This window comes from Notothenia rossii, assembly GCF_949606895.1.
Source record: "Notothenia rossii genome assembly, chromosome: 6".
Lineage (NCBI taxonomy): Eukaryota > Metazoa > Chordata > Actinopteri > Perciformes > Nototheniidae > Notothenia > Notothenia rossii.
Window position 1 is genome coordinate 21,953,530 of NC_136909.1, and position 17,765 is coordinate 21,971,294.

A 17,765-nucleotide genomic window follows, 5' to 3' on the forward strand; every position below is an offset into this window, starting at 1 on the left:
TTTAACCCAGTGTTGTCAGCAAGCTAATTATATGGTTAATTAAACTTCACAAAAGCTAATTTCAGTCAAAACTACACTAACTCCATGATAGGTGACCTTTGTATGCAGTAAAAAGTAAATCTACTCTATTCATCAAATGGCATACGGTACATTTTTTAAAACCCTGCTCCTGTATAATTTGAACATTTGTTTAACCGATATATGAGACAGAGCATGCAAACAAGCCTCTATGTTACATGTTATGTCTGCCGCCCAAGGCCTGTTAGCCAACATCCCCAGACAGTCACATGGAATTAGACACTGAATATCCACTGAATACTCTTCCACCCACTGTGGTGAGACAAACAGAGAGAAGGCAAAATAGAAAGTGAAATTTTACTGCAAAAATCATCTATCTAGTCTGAACCAGCAGACAGATGAAACCAGGAAGAGTGGAAACTCATTTTGTTTATCTGTGTAAAGTGAAATTCCATCCTACACCTTTTTGTATGAAAGAAAAACAGATTGAGGAACACTTTGAGGAACTCCTGAACCCGACAACTCCGCCCTCTATGTTAGAGGCAGAGCTGGAGTATGACGGGGGATCGACACCAATCTCCCGGGGGGAGGTCACTGAGGTCGTCAAACAACTTCACAGTGACAAAGCCCCGGGGGTGGATGAGGTCCGCCCAGAAATGCTGAAGGCTCTGGGTGTTGAGGGACTGTCATGGTTGACACGTCTCATCAACGTTGCGTGGAACTCGGAAACAGTACCGAAGGAGTGGCAGACCAGGGTGGTGGTTTCCCTTTTTAAAAAGGGGGATCAGAGGGTGTGTGCCAATTACAGAGGCATCCCACTACTCAGCCTCCCCGGGAAAGTTTATTCTAAGGCAGGGCTCGACATTATAAATGGCCCGCTGGCCCGGAAGCACTATTTAGACACCCCGGGCCAGCATAACGTACTTTCCACTTGCCCGCTCGGGCCACTAAAAATATTGCTTTAAAAAAAAAAAATGGTCCTGTGGTATTGGTATTTTGACCAATTTAGTTAAATTGTTTCGTTTATTAACGCTACAACATAGCGTTTTGTGAGGCGGTTGTCGTTGTTGGGTGAAAAGCAAACAGCTGTTTGCTGCGGAGCGCAGCGCGAGCAGGCTCCCGTGAGCGGGAGCGCAGCGCGAGCAGGCTCCCGTGAGCGGGAGCGCAGCGCGAGCAGGCTCCCGTGAGCGGGAGCGCAGCGCGAGCAGGCTCCCGTGAGCGGGAGCGCAGCGCGAGCAGGCTCCCGTGAGCGGGAGCGCAGCGCGAGCAGGCTCCCGTGAGCGGGAGCGCAGCGCGAGCAGGCTCCCGTGAGCGGGAGCGCGCTCCTTCTTCATTACAGACTATCGCGCCACCTAACCATTCGCCAAAATGTTTTTAATACCAGCGGTAACCGGCCAAGCGCCGGGCAAAAATCAATCTTCAAATAAAAGAAAGTCACCGGAGGAGTTAAAGGAGAGTGACAGGGAGTATGAGAAGAAGAGGGAGAGAAGGTTTTAGCCACACTGTAACGCGTCCTAAAACCCTTTTATAATCTATTGATTAGATTTATGATTCGAAAATTATAAAAGTAGGGTAACAAAACGTGGAGATTATCCAGCTGAACAAAACGTGCATTTATCAAACAGGTTTGTTTTCCACAGACCTTATTTCCAGCTATTTTCCAAAACCCTGTGGAGAAATCCCATTGCTTTTTGACGAGGGAACCAGCAGCTTACTTCCTGGTTTTAGGACGCGTCACTGGCTGCACCTCTCAAGATGATGCCAATATAAACAAGGTCTTCTGTCGGCTCTGTACATCAATGCCGACCTATGCTGACAAGTAAGTGAACAGTAGAAAATATAAAGGTATTGGCTATAGGGAAATGTCCCAGCAGTTTAGGATAATGAAGGTTCTAATCTAATCTACTACATAACCATTACATTTCTAACTCCTAATGACAGGAAGGCAGAAAGCGCATTATACAAATAATAATACTCATAATAATAGCAGACATGTTTTAACAATGACCACAATATCATTATTTTAATAAACCAAATATGAAAAATTGAGGAAAATGAAGAAGAACTGATGATTCAAATGTTGTAGTACAAGTAGTAATGTAGTTAGTGCATAAATTAGCCTACTATTGCAACAAATGTGTTAATTTCTTTCATTATAAGTCGATTTTTTTTTTGGACGAATGCTCCGGGCCAGTGGTTACAATGGTGGGGCCAGTGATAATAACATTCCACCGGCCCGGAGGGCCAGTGGCATTTTACCCTTAATGTCTACCCCTGTAAGGTACTCGAAAGGAGGGTCAGGCCGATTGTCGAACCTCAGATCAGTGGCGGCGCCAGAGATTTTCTCTAGGGGGTGCTGTGGGGTAGCTTGACGTTTTATAGAGGGTGCTCAAACTTTAAGGGTTTCCCATTAATGCACCAGCGCTACAGTTGAATTTTCTCCTGGAACTCATACTTGTTAACCCTCCCGATTTTCGCGGGAGACTCCCGATTTCATTGCCCTTTCCCGGTTTCCTCCTGGGGTCATATTTCTCCCGCATTTCTCCCGATTTCTGACAAAATCAGATTTACTCAGGAATGTTTCCACTCGGACTTTAATACAGCTACACCATTGTTTGGTTTCCATGGTAACACGTCTCTTTAGTAGCGCGCGCAACTGAAAGTCTGAGAGGGTGAGGCAGATAGTCACAGAAAACAGAACAAAAATCGACAAAATACTCTACTCTCTGCTCACTCCTTTCCTGTAACCACACATATGCTCCATCAAAGATGGTGCTACAGGCTGCAAGGAAGTGCACTTAGAACAGGGGTCGGCAACCCACGGGCCGCATGCGGCCCTTTAAGCCCTCTGCTCTGGCTCCCTTGAGCTTAGACAAAAATAAGAAGGAAATAAAATAAAAGTATTTGTAGGACTATTTATATTTTGTTGCACTGTTGAAAATGTTTCGTATCTTGTATTTTGAGGTGATACTGTGACACATAAATAAAAAACAAAACTGTTTTAATTAGGTCAACTAAAATATGCGTCACATCCTGCTACGGTCCCACGCGAGCGCCTTTTCTTGGAGGCGCTCGCGCGGGGACCCCCGGCTCGATGAGCGAACTATGGATAAATCAAAGAAAAGTACCGGAGGAACACAGGATTTAATTCTGTGTGGACAGAGTTATATGCTTCCACAGCAAACGATGCTGGTTTACGGGTATGTTTGATATGTAGAGAGAAGTTGTCAACGGTGCTGCAGCCTTTACTTATCGAGAAACAACAAGGGAGAGGAAGACAGCTGACAATCTTCAGTCATAATTCAATGGGGTATGTAATTTATTTCAGAGAACACTTTTTGTTATATTCCATGGAATGCTCTTAACGTCCCGATAGCAATGAATATATGAAATGCTTTGACAATAAATACATACAAAAATGTATCTCTGGAAGCCGTAGCGCTGTAAAAAGCACGACCAATCATTTTAGCCGACCCGGCTAAAATAACTGGATGGCCTACCTGCCTGTCAGCCTTCCATCTGTGCACAAACTTATCTCGTGGCCTCATTGATGATGCGCGTTTGTGTGTGTTGGAGGGGGGAATCTGTAAGAAAGTCTGAAGGAAGAGGTCTATTTTTTCCGGTTGTGTATCTTCAAATTCTAGCGCACACGAGCTGGTTTCTCCATTCTTACCTACCCTACCTTTAACTCGTTTTAGGGTGCAGCTATATGTTTTATTTATTTCAAAGTGGGCCCATTTTAATAATATTTTTTTTTCCTTCAAATGTGCAGAGGACTCCCCAAGTGCTGTGTTTAATTTATTTTAAATTAGGCCTGTGTATTATTTGTAATTCTCCTTATAGGAGTTCTTTGTTTCTTATTAGAGGTTAACAGTTTTATATAATGTAATAAATAGCCTAATAAATGCAAAAAAAACTGTAGTTTTTGTCTGATATAACAATAAATACAACTTAGCTATCAAGCTATGAAATATGTCTTGCGGCTCCAGACAAAAAATGTTTGGGGAAAAAGGAGCAAAATGGCTCTTTTGGTCAAAAAGGTTGCAGACCCCTGACGCCCCCCCCCTTCTTGCATTTTAAAATGCTCCCGAAGATTATTTTTTTTAAATATTGAAGTTAAAAGCATCAATCTGGTGCACTTTGAGAGCAAAATGAAGAGATCTATGGATACATCTCTCAACATACATATGAAACAGAACTGTAAACAGATTTACTATTTCTTTATAGATATTTTACAAATCACTCCCCTTTTAAAACAAAACGTTTGAGACCCACTGAGATAACTAGACTAAAGTTAACTATCTAAACACTGAGAGTCCTTTACTTCCCTGAGCTGAGGTTATCTGAGACTCGCAGTCTGACAGGAGAGAGTTCTCCCTCCACTTTGTTGTTGAAAAAGCTCCTTATATCCGTTAGCTTGGCTAGCTAGCACCAGATGCTAACCACAACGATCTCCGGTAGAGCTAGAGACCCACCGGTGCTCGCGCACGCACACAAAATGGCTCATGCCACACACACACAGAGCAGAGCTTGAATGAAACACAGAGAGCCAGAAGTAAGCTACTTGTACTCACGAGGCCTATTATGTGCAGAATCCCTCTCGCTTTCAGTTGGTTTTGATTGAGTGTCTACACGTGGACGTTTAAGGACTAAAAAACGATCCATTTGTCACTTTGCTGTTAGCCAATAATTTGGCGCTCCAGCTAACAGGAAGTCACTCAAGTGTCACGAAGTAATTTAGCCTATGGGTAGGTCAAAAATCTAATGGGTGCTGGCCATTGGCCTTATCACCTGTGTTGGCTTTATGTTTTTGGTCAAACATTTGTTTGTTTCACATTTGCATTGATGTAATCAATAATTTTTCTAATTTAATTTAATTAAAAAATATATATATAATTTTCGAAAAAAAAAAACAAACATATATTTCTTGGGGGTGCTTAGGGGGTGCTTTGGCAATCCTGGGGGGTGCTTCAGCACCCCCTAGCTCCCCCCTGGCGCCGCCCCTGCCTCAGATTGAGGAGGAACAATGCGGATTCCGTCCTGGTCGTGGAACGACGGATCAGCTTTTTACTCTCGCAAGGATCCTGGAGGGGGCCTGGGAGTACGCTTATCCAGTCTACATGTGTTTTGTAGACTTGGAGAAGGCGTATGACCGAATTCCCAGGGAATAACTCTGGGAGGTGCTGCGGGAGTATGGGGTGAGGGGGTCTCTACTCAGGGCCATCCAATCTCTGTACTCCCAAAGCGAGAGCTGTGTCCGGGTCCTCGGCAGTAAGTCGGACCCATTTCCGGTGAGGGTTGGCCTCTGCCAAGGCTGCGCTTTGTCACCAATCCTGTTTGTAATATAGATGGATCGGATTTCGAGGCGTAGTCGTGGGGGAGAGGGTCTGCAGTTCGGTGGACTAAGGATTGCACCACTGCTTTTTGCAGATGATGTGGTTATAATGGCTTCATCGGTCTGTGACCCTCAGCACTCACTGGATCGGTTCGCAACCGAGTGTGAAGCGGCTGGGATGAGGATCAGCACCTCCAAATCTGAGGCCATGGTTCTCAGCAGGAAACCGATGGACTGTCCACTCCGAATAGGGAATGAGTCCTTACCCCAAGTGAAGGAGTTGAAGTATCTCGGGGTCTTGTTCTCGTGTGAGGGAACAATGGAGCGTGAGATGGGTCGGAGAACCGGAGCAGCGAAAAACCGCTACAAAACCACAGCCACACCTGAGCGAGTAGTTTTTTTGTACTTTAAAGCAGTTATGACCACACGTACTACAACACCGGAGCGGTGGAATGATGAGGAAGTGTCGGCGCTTCTGGCAATTTATTCTGAGGACGGGATGCAGCAGCTTCTAGGGGTTTCACAACTACCAATATTTACTAGTCGACACATTTTTTTTTTTTTAAATAGTAGTCGACTAGTCGTTACGTCATAATAAAGACACACAAAGAGAGGTGTACAACTGTATTTTATATTGGAACTCATACAGTAACATTAAACACTGCATTTTAATTTGTGTTACATGGATGAGTAAATGACAAACAGTAACTGGACTCACCAAAATCGACAGCAAAAAACTCTTGTTTACATAAATGCCACGTAAATCCAGTGCGCAACACTTTATTCGCTGTCCTCCACGATAACGTCCACCTTTCCATATTTTTGGTTTGGTTTGAACACCAACGCATCGACATGTGAGGGAAGGAGGCTTGACCGCTTTCGGGTGACAGTGTTGCCTGCCAGGGAAAAAACCCTCTCACTCGGGGTGCTTGTGGCTGGAATAGCCAGGTAGCTCCTCGAAAGCGGGGGAAGCGGTGCACGTTTTCTGCCCACCACTCCAGTGGATTATCCATTGTGGGGATATGCGGTGTCCGCTGGCAGTAATCCCGTAGCTCATCATCCGCATCACTGTTAACCCGTGTTTTCTTGCTGTTCGTTTGCCTCTGTTCAGTGCTGACGCCAGTCCGTTGCTCACTGGTGCTAGCATTACTGCTAGTGCTAGCTGTCGGCAGCGGGTGTCTCATCTTCAGATGGTTGCGCATAGCAGATGCATTTGTATTGTACTTCAGTACAGCTGTACACAACAGACACTTCACTGTGGAGTTGGTTGCATCTTCGTTTAAGTACTGCCATACATAAGAATGTCGGACGTGTTTTGGAGCATTTTGCAGCACCTCGTTTACCTCAATTTTCTTCACGACTAGTCGACGAGGGCCTACAGCGCCGACTAGTGGTAAAGGTAGTCGACTAGTCGACTAGTCGATTAGTTGGTGAAACCCCTAGCAGCTTCTACAGAAAGCAGTTCCCAACTCCAAATGTTTTGAGCGATGTTCGCAAAAGCTACTTGAGCGGCGTGATGCCGTTATTGTTATGTCTTGACTGTGCAATAAAACAAACAAACTTGCGAAGCTTTATTCATTGTGTCCCACCCCAAATTTGCAGAATAGAAGAATGTGAGAGCAGAAAGGTGTCGGTGGTTGAATTTATCTACAATGTTGCAACCTTGTTCAGCAATGGCAGGGGCAGAAACATAAGTCTTACACACATAAACAAAAGTAATTTATCATGTCATTTGTTTTAGATAAATAAGGGAAAAACATCAAACAACGGTTAATGTCCTTCTCCAAAATCAGCCTGAGGGGGTAGTATATAATAAATACATAAAGATAAAGTCCATTGTTATAATGGGGTATTTTTATTTGTAAATTACCCTTATAACACAGCCTCATGGTGCACATGATTCTTTGCTTGGACATTTTGTTGGTTTGAGTCATTTGAGCTCGGATTCTAGTAGGGACATAAAGTAACACGTATCTTAGGAAGATATGAACTTCATCTTGGTGAAGTTGATGCTGAATTCACTATTTAGTAGATAATCATGTGACACTTTATCTTTGCACTACGGTCTGTCTGCTGAGCCTACCTATTATATATATATATATCATGTACAGCGGGTGGGCTTTATACCCCCTCCCCCGTGTAGTTCTTCTTCTCTCGTTTTTTTTTTACTCGCCGTGAACTGGTTTTGCGGCCTGCCAGTAAACCCAGAGAAGAAGAAGACGAAGTGACGTCAGCGTAATCTTGCCTCAGGGAAAGTACTGCGATATGAATGCGATTGGCACTAGCCCCCTGGCGGATTCAGTGCCGTGGTACTTTAGTGCCGGCACTAAAGTACGGCAAGTCCTGCGGGGTGAAAGCGGCTTTTGATCCTCTCTGGACTCTCTCTGTCCTCTCACATCTCGGCAGGCTCGTCAGGCTCCCTGGCTAAATGACGCACTGCGTACTAATAGAACCATCTTTAGGGCAGCCGAGCGGAAATGGTGGAAATCCAAACACCCTGACAACCTCCTACTCTATCAATCTCTCCTCTCCTCTTTCTCATCTTCAATCCCTCAGGCAAAAATAACTTTCTTTCAAGATAAGATTCATTCTTCCTATTCCAATCCCCCAAAAATATTTTCTATCTTTCTATCTTCTTGGCCCCCCAGATAAGAGCCCCTTCCCCCTCTACAGGCCTGTCTCTCTCCTCCGATTCCTGTCTAAAACACTTGAACGCGCTGTCTTTAAACAACTCCCCTGTTATCTCCATCAGAACAACCTTCTTGATCCCCACCAGTCTAGTTTCAAGGCAGGTCACTCAACCGAAACGACTCTCCTTGCTGTCTCTGAGGAACTGCACACTGCTAAAGCAGCCTCCCTCTCCTCTGTCATCATCCTTCTGGACCTGTCTGCTGCATTCGACACGGTGACCCATCAGATCCTCCTTAGCACTCTCGAAGAACTTGGAGTTTCAGGCTCTGCACTTTCCCTCCTCACCTCCTACCTCAAAGACGGCACCTACAGGGTAACTTGGAGAGGGTCTGAGTCCGACCCTTGTCAATTAACTACAGGGGTCCCTCAGGGCTCTGTCCTTGGTCCCCTCCTCTTCTCTCTGTACACAAACTCGCTCGGATCAGTCATTAGCCCGCATGGTTTTTCATACCACTGCTACGCTGACGACACCCAATTAATTCTGTCTTTTCCCCGTTCTGAAACCCAGGTTGTCGCACGCATTTCTGCTTGTCTAGCAGACATCTCTCAGTGGATGTCTGCTCATCACCTCAAGCTCAACCTTGACAAGACTGAACTGATTTTTCTTCCGGGAAAAAAGTGTCCCACTCTTGACCTAACAATCAATATTGGCCCCTCTGTTGTTTCCCCGACTCAGACGGAAGGAATCTGGGTGTGACCCTAGATAACAACCTGTCCTTCACTGCAAACATCGCTGCAACAACCCGCTGCTGCAGATACACTCTTTACAACATCAGGAGGATAGGTCCCCTCCTGACTCAGAAAGCGACGCAACTTCTGGTCCATGCTCTCTACTACTGCAACTCCCTCCTGGCTAGTCTACCTGCATGTGCCATCCGACCTCTTCATGTCATCCAGAATGCAGCTGCTCGTCTGGTCTTCAACCTTCCTAAATGTTCCCACACCACACCGCTCCTCCGCTCCCTTCACTGGCTTCCGCTAACTACTAGAATCCACTTCAAGACACTGGTACTTACGTACCATGCTGTGAATGGATCTGGTCCTTCCTACATCCAGGACATGGTTAAACCATACACTCCAGCACGTGCACTCCGCTCTGCATCAGCCAAATGGCTCGCTGCACCCGCACTGTGAGGGGGACCCAAGTTCCCATTAGCAAAAACACATCGGTTTGCTATCCTGGCTCCAAAATGGTGGAATGAGCTCCCCATTGACATCAGGACAGCAGAAAGCTTACACATCTTCCGGCGCAGAGTAAAAACTCATCTCTTTCGACTCCACTTTGAGCGATAGAATTACTAACAAAGCACTTATATACTAACAAAGGACTGGCTGATCTAAAGCCAGTTGAGTAGCACTTGAAATGTTTTGGCTCTATGAAACCTGATGTACTTATATGATTCTGTTTTATTCAAGTTTGTATCTTCTTGGTCGAATGCACTTATTGTAAGTCGCTTTGGATAAAAGCGTCAGCTAAATGCAATGTAACTTAATGATGTAATGCTAGCTGGCTCTACTCCATCCACAGTCCTACATCAAACAGGGTTCTTATCAGGCCCATGGAATGATATAAAATTGGTCACCTGACTAAGTGCCTTGTTTGAATAAAGCTCTTGCAAACTAGCAAGCCGTTTTCACTGGCAGGAAAGCATTTAACTAGTGCAGGGGTGGCCAACCTGCGGCTCTCGAGTCGCATGCGGCTCTTTGCCTAGTTTCATGCGGCTCTTCAGTTCATATCGAATTTTATATGTGTGAGTGTTACGTCCCAACTAGGGGAAGAGGAATGCAACACACACCAGTATGGAATTGGTATTAATTATAAGTGTTTATTTAAAACAGCTCTGAACAAAATGGCAGGCAAGCAGCCTGAAACAAACAAGAGCCAAAAGGGCACAGGTTGACAAATAACCAACTAAAGGAGGACTCAAAAAAGGGAGTCTTAAGACATACAGGGAAAAACATACTAATATACTAAATAAGGAACGAAACAAAACCTCACTCTAAAAGTGGTACAACTAACAAATAATCTATACAAAAACACAGTTAAACTACAGGCAACAGTCACAAATCCTAACTATACTCTAAACACTAACTAAGCTACTCTACACTCTAACTAATCACACAAGTTTTAACCCCAGAACAAAGAGCAAGTAGCGAGAGGCATCTGTCCACCTACAGAGCCTCCAGAATGAGGATTGTCCCCAAGCTTTGTAGTCATCTCCAGCAGGTGTGCGCCGGCTGTGCGCTGCCATTAGAGTGCGTCGGGCCCGGCGTGCTCCAATCGCAATCTTCAGGAGGCGGACCAGGAGATGGGAGCCAATACCGGGAGGGCAACCGCACAGCTCATTTACATAGAACACACAGCTGAAAACACTCAGACGATCAGGAAGGCAGCAGCCGTAACACTCCCCCCTTAAGACACAAACCCACAGGTTTTGTGAACTAAGCACTCTAACGAAATTCCTAATAACACACATTCATCACAAACTCAACCTGACACACTAACATCACAAACTCAACCTGGACACACTAACATCTCAAACTCAACCTGGACAAGCATCGGCCAACACATTCTCTGAACCCTTTAATGACGGGTGTCGACTGCTGTAATCCCGCACAATCCGAGCCCATTGCAGGAGACGCTGATTGTGCGTGGACACGCTAGGGCAGAATATGAATGGATCGTAACATGTACACATCACAATTGGCCAAAGGCTGGGTCCAACATCAATCTTAGCATGTTGTAGAGCCAACACTAACACTAAGATCCGATACACGAGCTGACGCTCTCGGGTTACCGGGAGTGTCGAGAAGTCTAGAGGCTTGTCTGAGCCGGCGTGTTGCGCCAGTCTCGCGACATCCTCACGAGGAGGAGGGGGAGCCACAATTTCTGGCTTCTCCTCGGACACAGCTTCATCTGAAGGCACAGGCACAATCACAGGATCAGCTAATGAAACATCAGGGTCACATTTACTTGCCTGTGCGCGTGCGCGTGTAGCCAGGCCAATGCCTTTAGGCGGGGATATATTCTGCCGCTGTTCCTTGCGTTTCAGAGCTGCGCAATTGGCGATGACATGTCCAGGTTTATGACAGTAAAAACACTCCCTCTCTTCTCTGTTCACGTTACACACATTTGCTGGCTGAGTAAATGGTGCGGCTGACACACGGCGGGATCTCTCCGTAGAGACAGGGGAAAACACAGTTTTATGCATCAGCACATACTCATCAGCTAACACAGCGGCAGCAGAGAGAGAGTTTACCCTTTGTTTGTTCACGTACTCCGCAATGCGATCAGGCAAACACTTCTTAAACTCCTCCAACATGATCAATTCTCTCAGAGAAGAATAATCCATAGCATTACATGAAGCAATCCACTTAGCAAAACACATTCCCTTTTTCCTAGCGAACTCTACGTGCGTTTGATCAGGACTCTTCCTATCGTGTCTAAACTTTTGCCGGTAAGCTTCAGGAACTAACTCATACACTCTGAGGATGGCACCTTTTACTGAGTCATACTGCAGGCTGTCCTCTAACGTGAGAGCCACAACTGCTTCCCGAGCTTTTCCATGTAATTTGCACGTTACCATCAGAGCCCAAACTTCAACCGGCCACCGCAATGCTGTAGCAATGCTCTCGAATGCGCCAAAATAGGCATCCACCTCAGTCTCACAGAATGTTGGCACTAGCGAAATATGGTTACTCACGTCAAAGGCAGGTGGAGGAGGTGGAGATGGCAAGTTTCTTCCGGCAGAGTCAAAAGCACCGGATGCGCGCAGTTGGGAGTCTAGCTCCATCTGCCGCACCCGGACTTCCTTATCTGCTTCGATTTTCTTTAACTCCAACTGAAACTGCCTGTCTTGCTCCTTGTCTTTTGCCTCCAACTCAAGTTGCCTGTCTTTTGCTTCCAGCTGAAGTCGGGCGAGGCGGACTTTAAGTTTCTTCCCTTCCCGGGAATCAGGACTACCAGGAGACGGTAGACTAGCGAGGCGGCGCAGGCGGTGCTTTACACTGCTCGCTCCCCTCGCGGTCACTACCCTCTCCTTTAGCACGGCCATTTGGCACAGTGAGCTCAGCTTGTGCAGGCAGCACCAGAAAACCCCTTTCCACCAACTCATCCACCACCAGAGCCTTTAACTCTTTTTTTAACAATTGTTTTGCCACTGGGAGACCGAAATGTTGCGCTATCTCATATAAGTCGTTTCTACGACACTGAACTAACTGCTCATCAGAAGGACAGACCAAAAACGACTCTAAATCAAAAGTTGCCATACTCAGCTAAAACTGCACACAACCTTACCAATTTGTTTTCAGCTATACAAACCACTTATAACCCCAGGAATTAGTTATTTATCCCGGTGAGCCCCCATGTATGTTACGTCCCAACTAGGGGAAGAGGAATGCAACACACACCAGTATGGAATTGGTATTAATTATAAGTGTTTATTTAAAAACAGCTGTGAACAAAATGGCAGGCAAGCAGCCTGAAACAAACAAAAGAGCCAAAAGGGCACAGGTTGACAAATAACCAACTAAAGGAGGACTCAAAAAAGGGAGTCTTAAGACATACAGGGAAAAAAACATACTAATATACTAAATAAGGAACGAAACAAAACCTCACTCTAAAAGTGGTACAACTAACACAAATAATCTATACAAAAACACAGTTAAACTACAGGCAACAGTCACAAATCCTAACTATACTCTAAACACTAACTAAGCTACTCTACACTCTAACTAATCACACAAGTTTTAACCCCAGAACAAAGAGCAAGTAGCGAGAGGCATCTGTCCACCTACAGAGCCTCCAGAATGAGGATTGTCCCCAAGCTTTGTAGTCATCTCCAGCAGGTGTGCGCCGGCTGTGCGCTGCCATTAGAGTGCGTCGGGCCCGGCGTGCTCCAATCGCAATCTTCAGGAGGCGGACCAGGAGATGGGAGCCAATACCGGGAGGGCAACCGCACAGCTCATTTACATAGAACACACAGCTGAAAACACTCAGACGATCAGGAAGGCAGCAGCCGTAACAGTGAGTTTAGGGGAGAGACACTGACTCCTGACTAGTGTTGCACGGTATACCGCGATACCCTGCCGTTAAAAACGTTACGATTCCTCCGTTGCATTAGTATCAGTACTTTAAGAATGACGGGGGGAAGTACTCCGGTGAGAAAGCGCCGTTTTAATAAGAGCCGTGTGTGTTCAGCGCTCTGCTTCCACTCCCTGCACTGCAGCTGTGCCTGCAGTGCCTCCCCTCTCAAGCACGCTCTAAGCCCCTCCCCTCTCTCGTGCACGCGCAAGCTGCCAGAGCATGTGAGAAAACGAGAAGCATGGCAAGTGCTGTGCAACTGCCGCTGCGCCTCGGCTTGTTTACAAAAAAGAAGCCAGAAGCGACATTTTGATGTATTTTAGCTATATCTCTGACAGTGAGGGCAAGCCTACGGCCACCACGAGGCCTGTCTGTAAGAAATGTATTAATTGTATTTAATACGAATTATTGTCATTTATTTTATTTTTTGTTCTCATTGTTTAAAAGTTTGTGTTATGGTTCTGGTGTGAAATAAAGCACAATAATTACATTTAAGACTGTTTCTCTTTTTTTAAGAAAAGTATCGAAAAAGAATCGGAATTGCAATTCTTGACTTGGTATCGAAACCAAAATGTTGGTATCGTGACAACACTACTCCTGACAGTTAAACCTGATATTTAGTAGGTCTGTTAAGTATTGAATGCTGATAATTCTGACTAATTTGGCCGGTCAAAGTTGTTTGGGCTCGGATAAAATCGCTCCGTTACTTTCGTCCTGTGTTACTTTCGTCCCGGCTCTCCCTATGTGTGTATGTGTGGTCTCAGGTGTCAGTATGATAGGATTACAGCGCGTCTAATTTTGATGTGGCCCAAGAGCCAATCACAATAATACCTGCGATGCAGTGAACCAATCACCCTTGAGGGGGGGGAAACCTATCGTTGATTGAACATTATCCAGTGTTTCCCCTACCATTGTCTTGGAGGGGCACTGCGCCCTGCCAACGGAGCCCCGCGCCCCCCCTGAAATTCAAGGTGTATATATAAAAAAAAAATATATATATATATATATATAGCACCAAATTGCAAATAATCTATAACTACTGTCACTTTTCACATTGAACATGTGCTCTTTTATTAAATAAACTAAATACTTTCATTTTAAGTTGTGAGTTTAGTGTTTTTGACCCTAAGAAACACTGATGCATTAATCAATAACAATAATCCACAGCTCCTCTCTGCTCCAGAGGATTTAAAAAATATATATCCCAATGCCACAAAAATGCATCAGTGACGTGGTTGAAATCTTGTCTCCAGAAAACAAAAAACTGAAACAAGCGGTATCAGTGACTGTGTGTTTGATGTGGCTCTTTACAGTAACATAGAAAAAATGTGGCTCTTAACCTCTGACTGGTTGGCCACCCCTGAACTAGTGGATATAATGCAGAAGAAGGTGAAGGCTCAATGCAAATATTAGGGATGAGCTCAAGTGCATTCTTTTTGGCCATGTTGCAGGGAAATCAAATTATCCATGTGCCACCCCATATGTTTATTCATCCCTTCCTTGCACAAACACTAGCTGTCAAAGACACTTAATTCCAATTACACTGCGGCGTGTGCTTACTCTAAGAACTGCCAACACTTCTTCTCAGTAAGAGACAAGTTCAACCTGTATATTACTGTACAACAGTAATATAGGGGCTTGATCTCTATGGAGAAGCACTCATTTCACTGTCCTTTCCACTGTGTGTGTGTGTGTGTGTGTGTGTGTGTGTGTGTGTGTGTGTGTGTGTGTGTGTGTGTGTGTGTGTGTGTGTGTGTGTGTGTGTGTGTGTGTGTGTGTGTGTGTGTGTGTGTGTGTGTGTGTGTGATTGTGAGAGCAGTTAAAAAACTAAGTTGGGTTGGATTTTTATAGGAAAACGTTTCCCCCATTATGCAGAAGCACAAAGCTTCTGTCGTCTTCTGTCTACATCTCATGTTTTTAAGAGCAACACTGCCATGACCCAGTCTAAACATAGAAAATGTCAACAGCTGCTAACGGAAAGTTTTGGAAAACAAAGTATTCTCTGTCCGTTAAACAAAGCACCAGGATATGCCGTGCGAGAGATGATCAAAAGATGACCAGTGCATACCATCATTCTCTCAAGACATCAACAGCCCCCCCCCCCCGCCTATTCCACACAATCCAGATAATGGCAGATCCCAGATCACTAGCTTTGCATCTATAAAAGTAGGCTAGGCTTTTGCTCTTTATTTCAAAAACAAAATAACTAACAAACACATTGACAGGCATTCCTGTGCGACAAGGGGAAAGGCAAATAAAAAAGAGTAGTATGCACAAGCTGTTTCTCTCCTCTTCTTACACTTCTTCTCAGGTCCCTTAGAGGTCATTCCTCCTGCCTAACGAAACAAAGTTATCAAACACAGATGCTGCTGCAGAGGCAGAGATCCTCGTCATTTGTTTCGTCAGTCCCTGCTCCTGTTGGTGTGGATGACATCAGTATAAGGCTATCTGACGCAGCCCCAATGCTGACCATGACAGTAGATTGATAGTAAGACAGTGTGTTGTGGTTTCCTTGATACCATCCAGCTGTGCTGAAGGTCAGGGTATGTTTGGCTCTACTACAGAGAGAGGAAAAGACAGAGAGGAAGACAGGGAGACAATGTGTCTTCTTGTATCTTTTTCTCTGTCCAAGTTTTGGACATGTCTGTTCTGTGTAAAGGTCCCATGTCATGGCCATTTCTACTGATCATAATTCCCTTGTTGAGGTCTACTAGAATAGATTTAAATGGTGCAATTTTCCAAAATCACATTGGTTTCTCATACAGCATCTCCGTATAGTATGTGTATTCACTGAATTTCCCTCTGTCCTAAACGGCTTGTAGGAGCTCCTGCCGGTCATTTATTGTTCATTTGGGTAAGGGCACGTCACGATACCCAGGAAGAAAACATTGGACAATGAGAAATCTCCAACGAGGTGTTTTGGGGAGGTATTTTCTGTGTTAGAGTTTTACTCGCTACAGGGTGTACTTTGAGGGTTTTTGACTCTGCACACCGTTTACATGCATAACAACCTTCATAACACACAAGGGGATGGGTATTAACCGGAAAAGCATGACATGGGCTCTTTAACTCATTATGTGTCATGGGATGGTCTCAAGACATGCCTTTGGGGCTGCCTTTTAAGGGTGTGCAAGGGGAGAGAATCCAATAAAGGTTCAAAAGTCACACGTCTTGTTTTAAATATCAAACAGCACATTCGTCATGGGATTCATGACAATGTTGCCAAACATCTGGAGGCAGGGAACATAATTTGCCTAAGCAACAAACCAATCTTGATTCCAAAAACCTGTTTCCTGTCACTTTAAAGTTAAAAACAGATATAAAGGTAATTGATGAAGATGTGTTTCAAGCATTTCTTTAAAAGGATCGGACTTTTACAATCAATCTACCAGCCTAGTAAATGTTACTGAAGCTCCAAACACCAGCAGAGTCCAAGAATGGCCGCTTAGCCCTAAGAACACAAGCAATTTCCTGCTTATTGTTTTGGGAACAGAGTATCCAATAAAAAAGATAAGTAAGCTTTTGGCCTTGCTTGCTTATATGTGTTTGTGTGTGCCTGTGTGTGTGTGTGTGTGTGTGTGTGTGTGTGTGTGTGTGTGTGTGTGTGTGTGTGTGTGTGTGTGTGTGTGTGTGTGTCTGTGTGTGTGTGTGTGTGTGTGTGTGTGTGTGTGTGTGTGTGTGTGTGTGTGTGTGTGTGTGTGTGTGTGTGTGTGTGTGTGTGTGTGTGTGTGTGTGTGTGTGTGTGTGTGTGTGCGTGTGTGTGTGTGTGTGTGTGTGTATGCACATTGCTTTAGTTTAGAGGACCTTTGCTTACCCTTGCCAGAAAAAGGGAGGAAAACAAACACTGACTTTATTACAGTAATGAATATGCTTTGGGAAGCAAATGATAAACATTTCCCATTAACTCCGTCTTGTAAAATGTCAAGAATGACTCAGGGAAACCTGTGATATTTGACTTTGTTGGGACCAAACGCTGCAGTCTTCCAATGTTGCTCCCTGACCTTTTACCTCTGGAAACTCATAAATGCCCAATCACTCTGTATAACTCAGCTGCTTGAGCCATCTGAATATAACAAAGACTTGTTGACAGTTGAGACAATAGCTTAAGTGCATCCACACACAGCTCCAGAGATCGTTTTTCAGAAGACTGATACTAATAAATCAGTAGCAACGCAGGTGCTGTTTGTCCCCGTAGACTCTAGAGCACACATGAAGTACATCGAGCCAAGCTCATTACTCTTTGCTCCCATTCATTCGCTCTGGCAAGCAACAACACTGATTCAGAAAACCGACCTAGGGCAACCTACCAAAAAGGATATACGAATAATATAAGAAGAAAAATAATATGTGCTCCATAAGAATTTCCTCTGATGCTGTGGTTTTATAATAACTGCCAAATCAGCACAGCCATGCATTATGCAGCTAATTCTGACTTGTTCATATTTCTGCACAGGAAACGCTTCATCACAGAACTAGAAGGGAGGAGGAGTGTGTGTACTCCTCTGTCATATACTGTAGGTCAGAGTCTGTCTCAGCTTGTGAGTCTCTATCTCTGCACTCAGGTGATGCTCAGGTGAAACAATGATCTCTGTGTTGTGCTCTCATCTTGTGGACTCGTCCACGTGGAGGTGGAGTTCA

General features: G+C 44.8%; 2 protein-coding genes across 3 annotated transcripts in view; both read right to left on the minus strand.

Annotated features, from left to right (window-relative positions):
• pde4d (phosphodiesterase 4D, cAMP-specific) overlaps nt 1-4,697 on the minus strand; it is a 184,822-nt gene extending 180,125 nt beyond the window's left edge. Inside the window, exon 1 of the mRNA XM_079689444.1 lies at nt 4,593-4,697. Within this exon, the coding sequence (XP_079545570.1) occupies nt 4,593-4,683 (91 nt within the window). The 5' untranslated portion in view covers nt 4,684-4,697. The remainder of the gene's footprint in view (nt 1-4,592) is intronic.
• Nucleotides 4,698-10,068: 5,371 nt separating this feature from the next.
• Nucleotides 10,069-12,392, minus strand: LOC307044975 (uncharacterized protein). 2 transcript variants are annotated; one of them, XM_079690436.1, is made up of 2 exons: nt 10,843-12,392; nt 10,069-10,408 (listed from the first exon to the last, which is right to left on the minus strand). In XM_079690436.1, exons 1-2 carry the CDS (start codon nt 12,157-12,159, stop codon nt 10,388-10,390), a joined length of 1,338 nt encoding a protein of 445 aa, XP_079546562.1. In that variant the 5' UTR covers nt 12,160-12,392; the 3' UTR covers nt 10,069-10,387. The 2 variants fall into 2 exon arrangements, with proteins under 2 accessions (XP_079546562.1, XP_079546561.1); XM_079690435.1 differs by lacking the exon at nt 10,069-10,408 and adding an exon at nt 10,452-10,537 and having other exon boundaries at nt 10,593-12,392.
• Between the last annotated feature and the right edge of the window lie 5,373 nt (nt 12,393-17,765).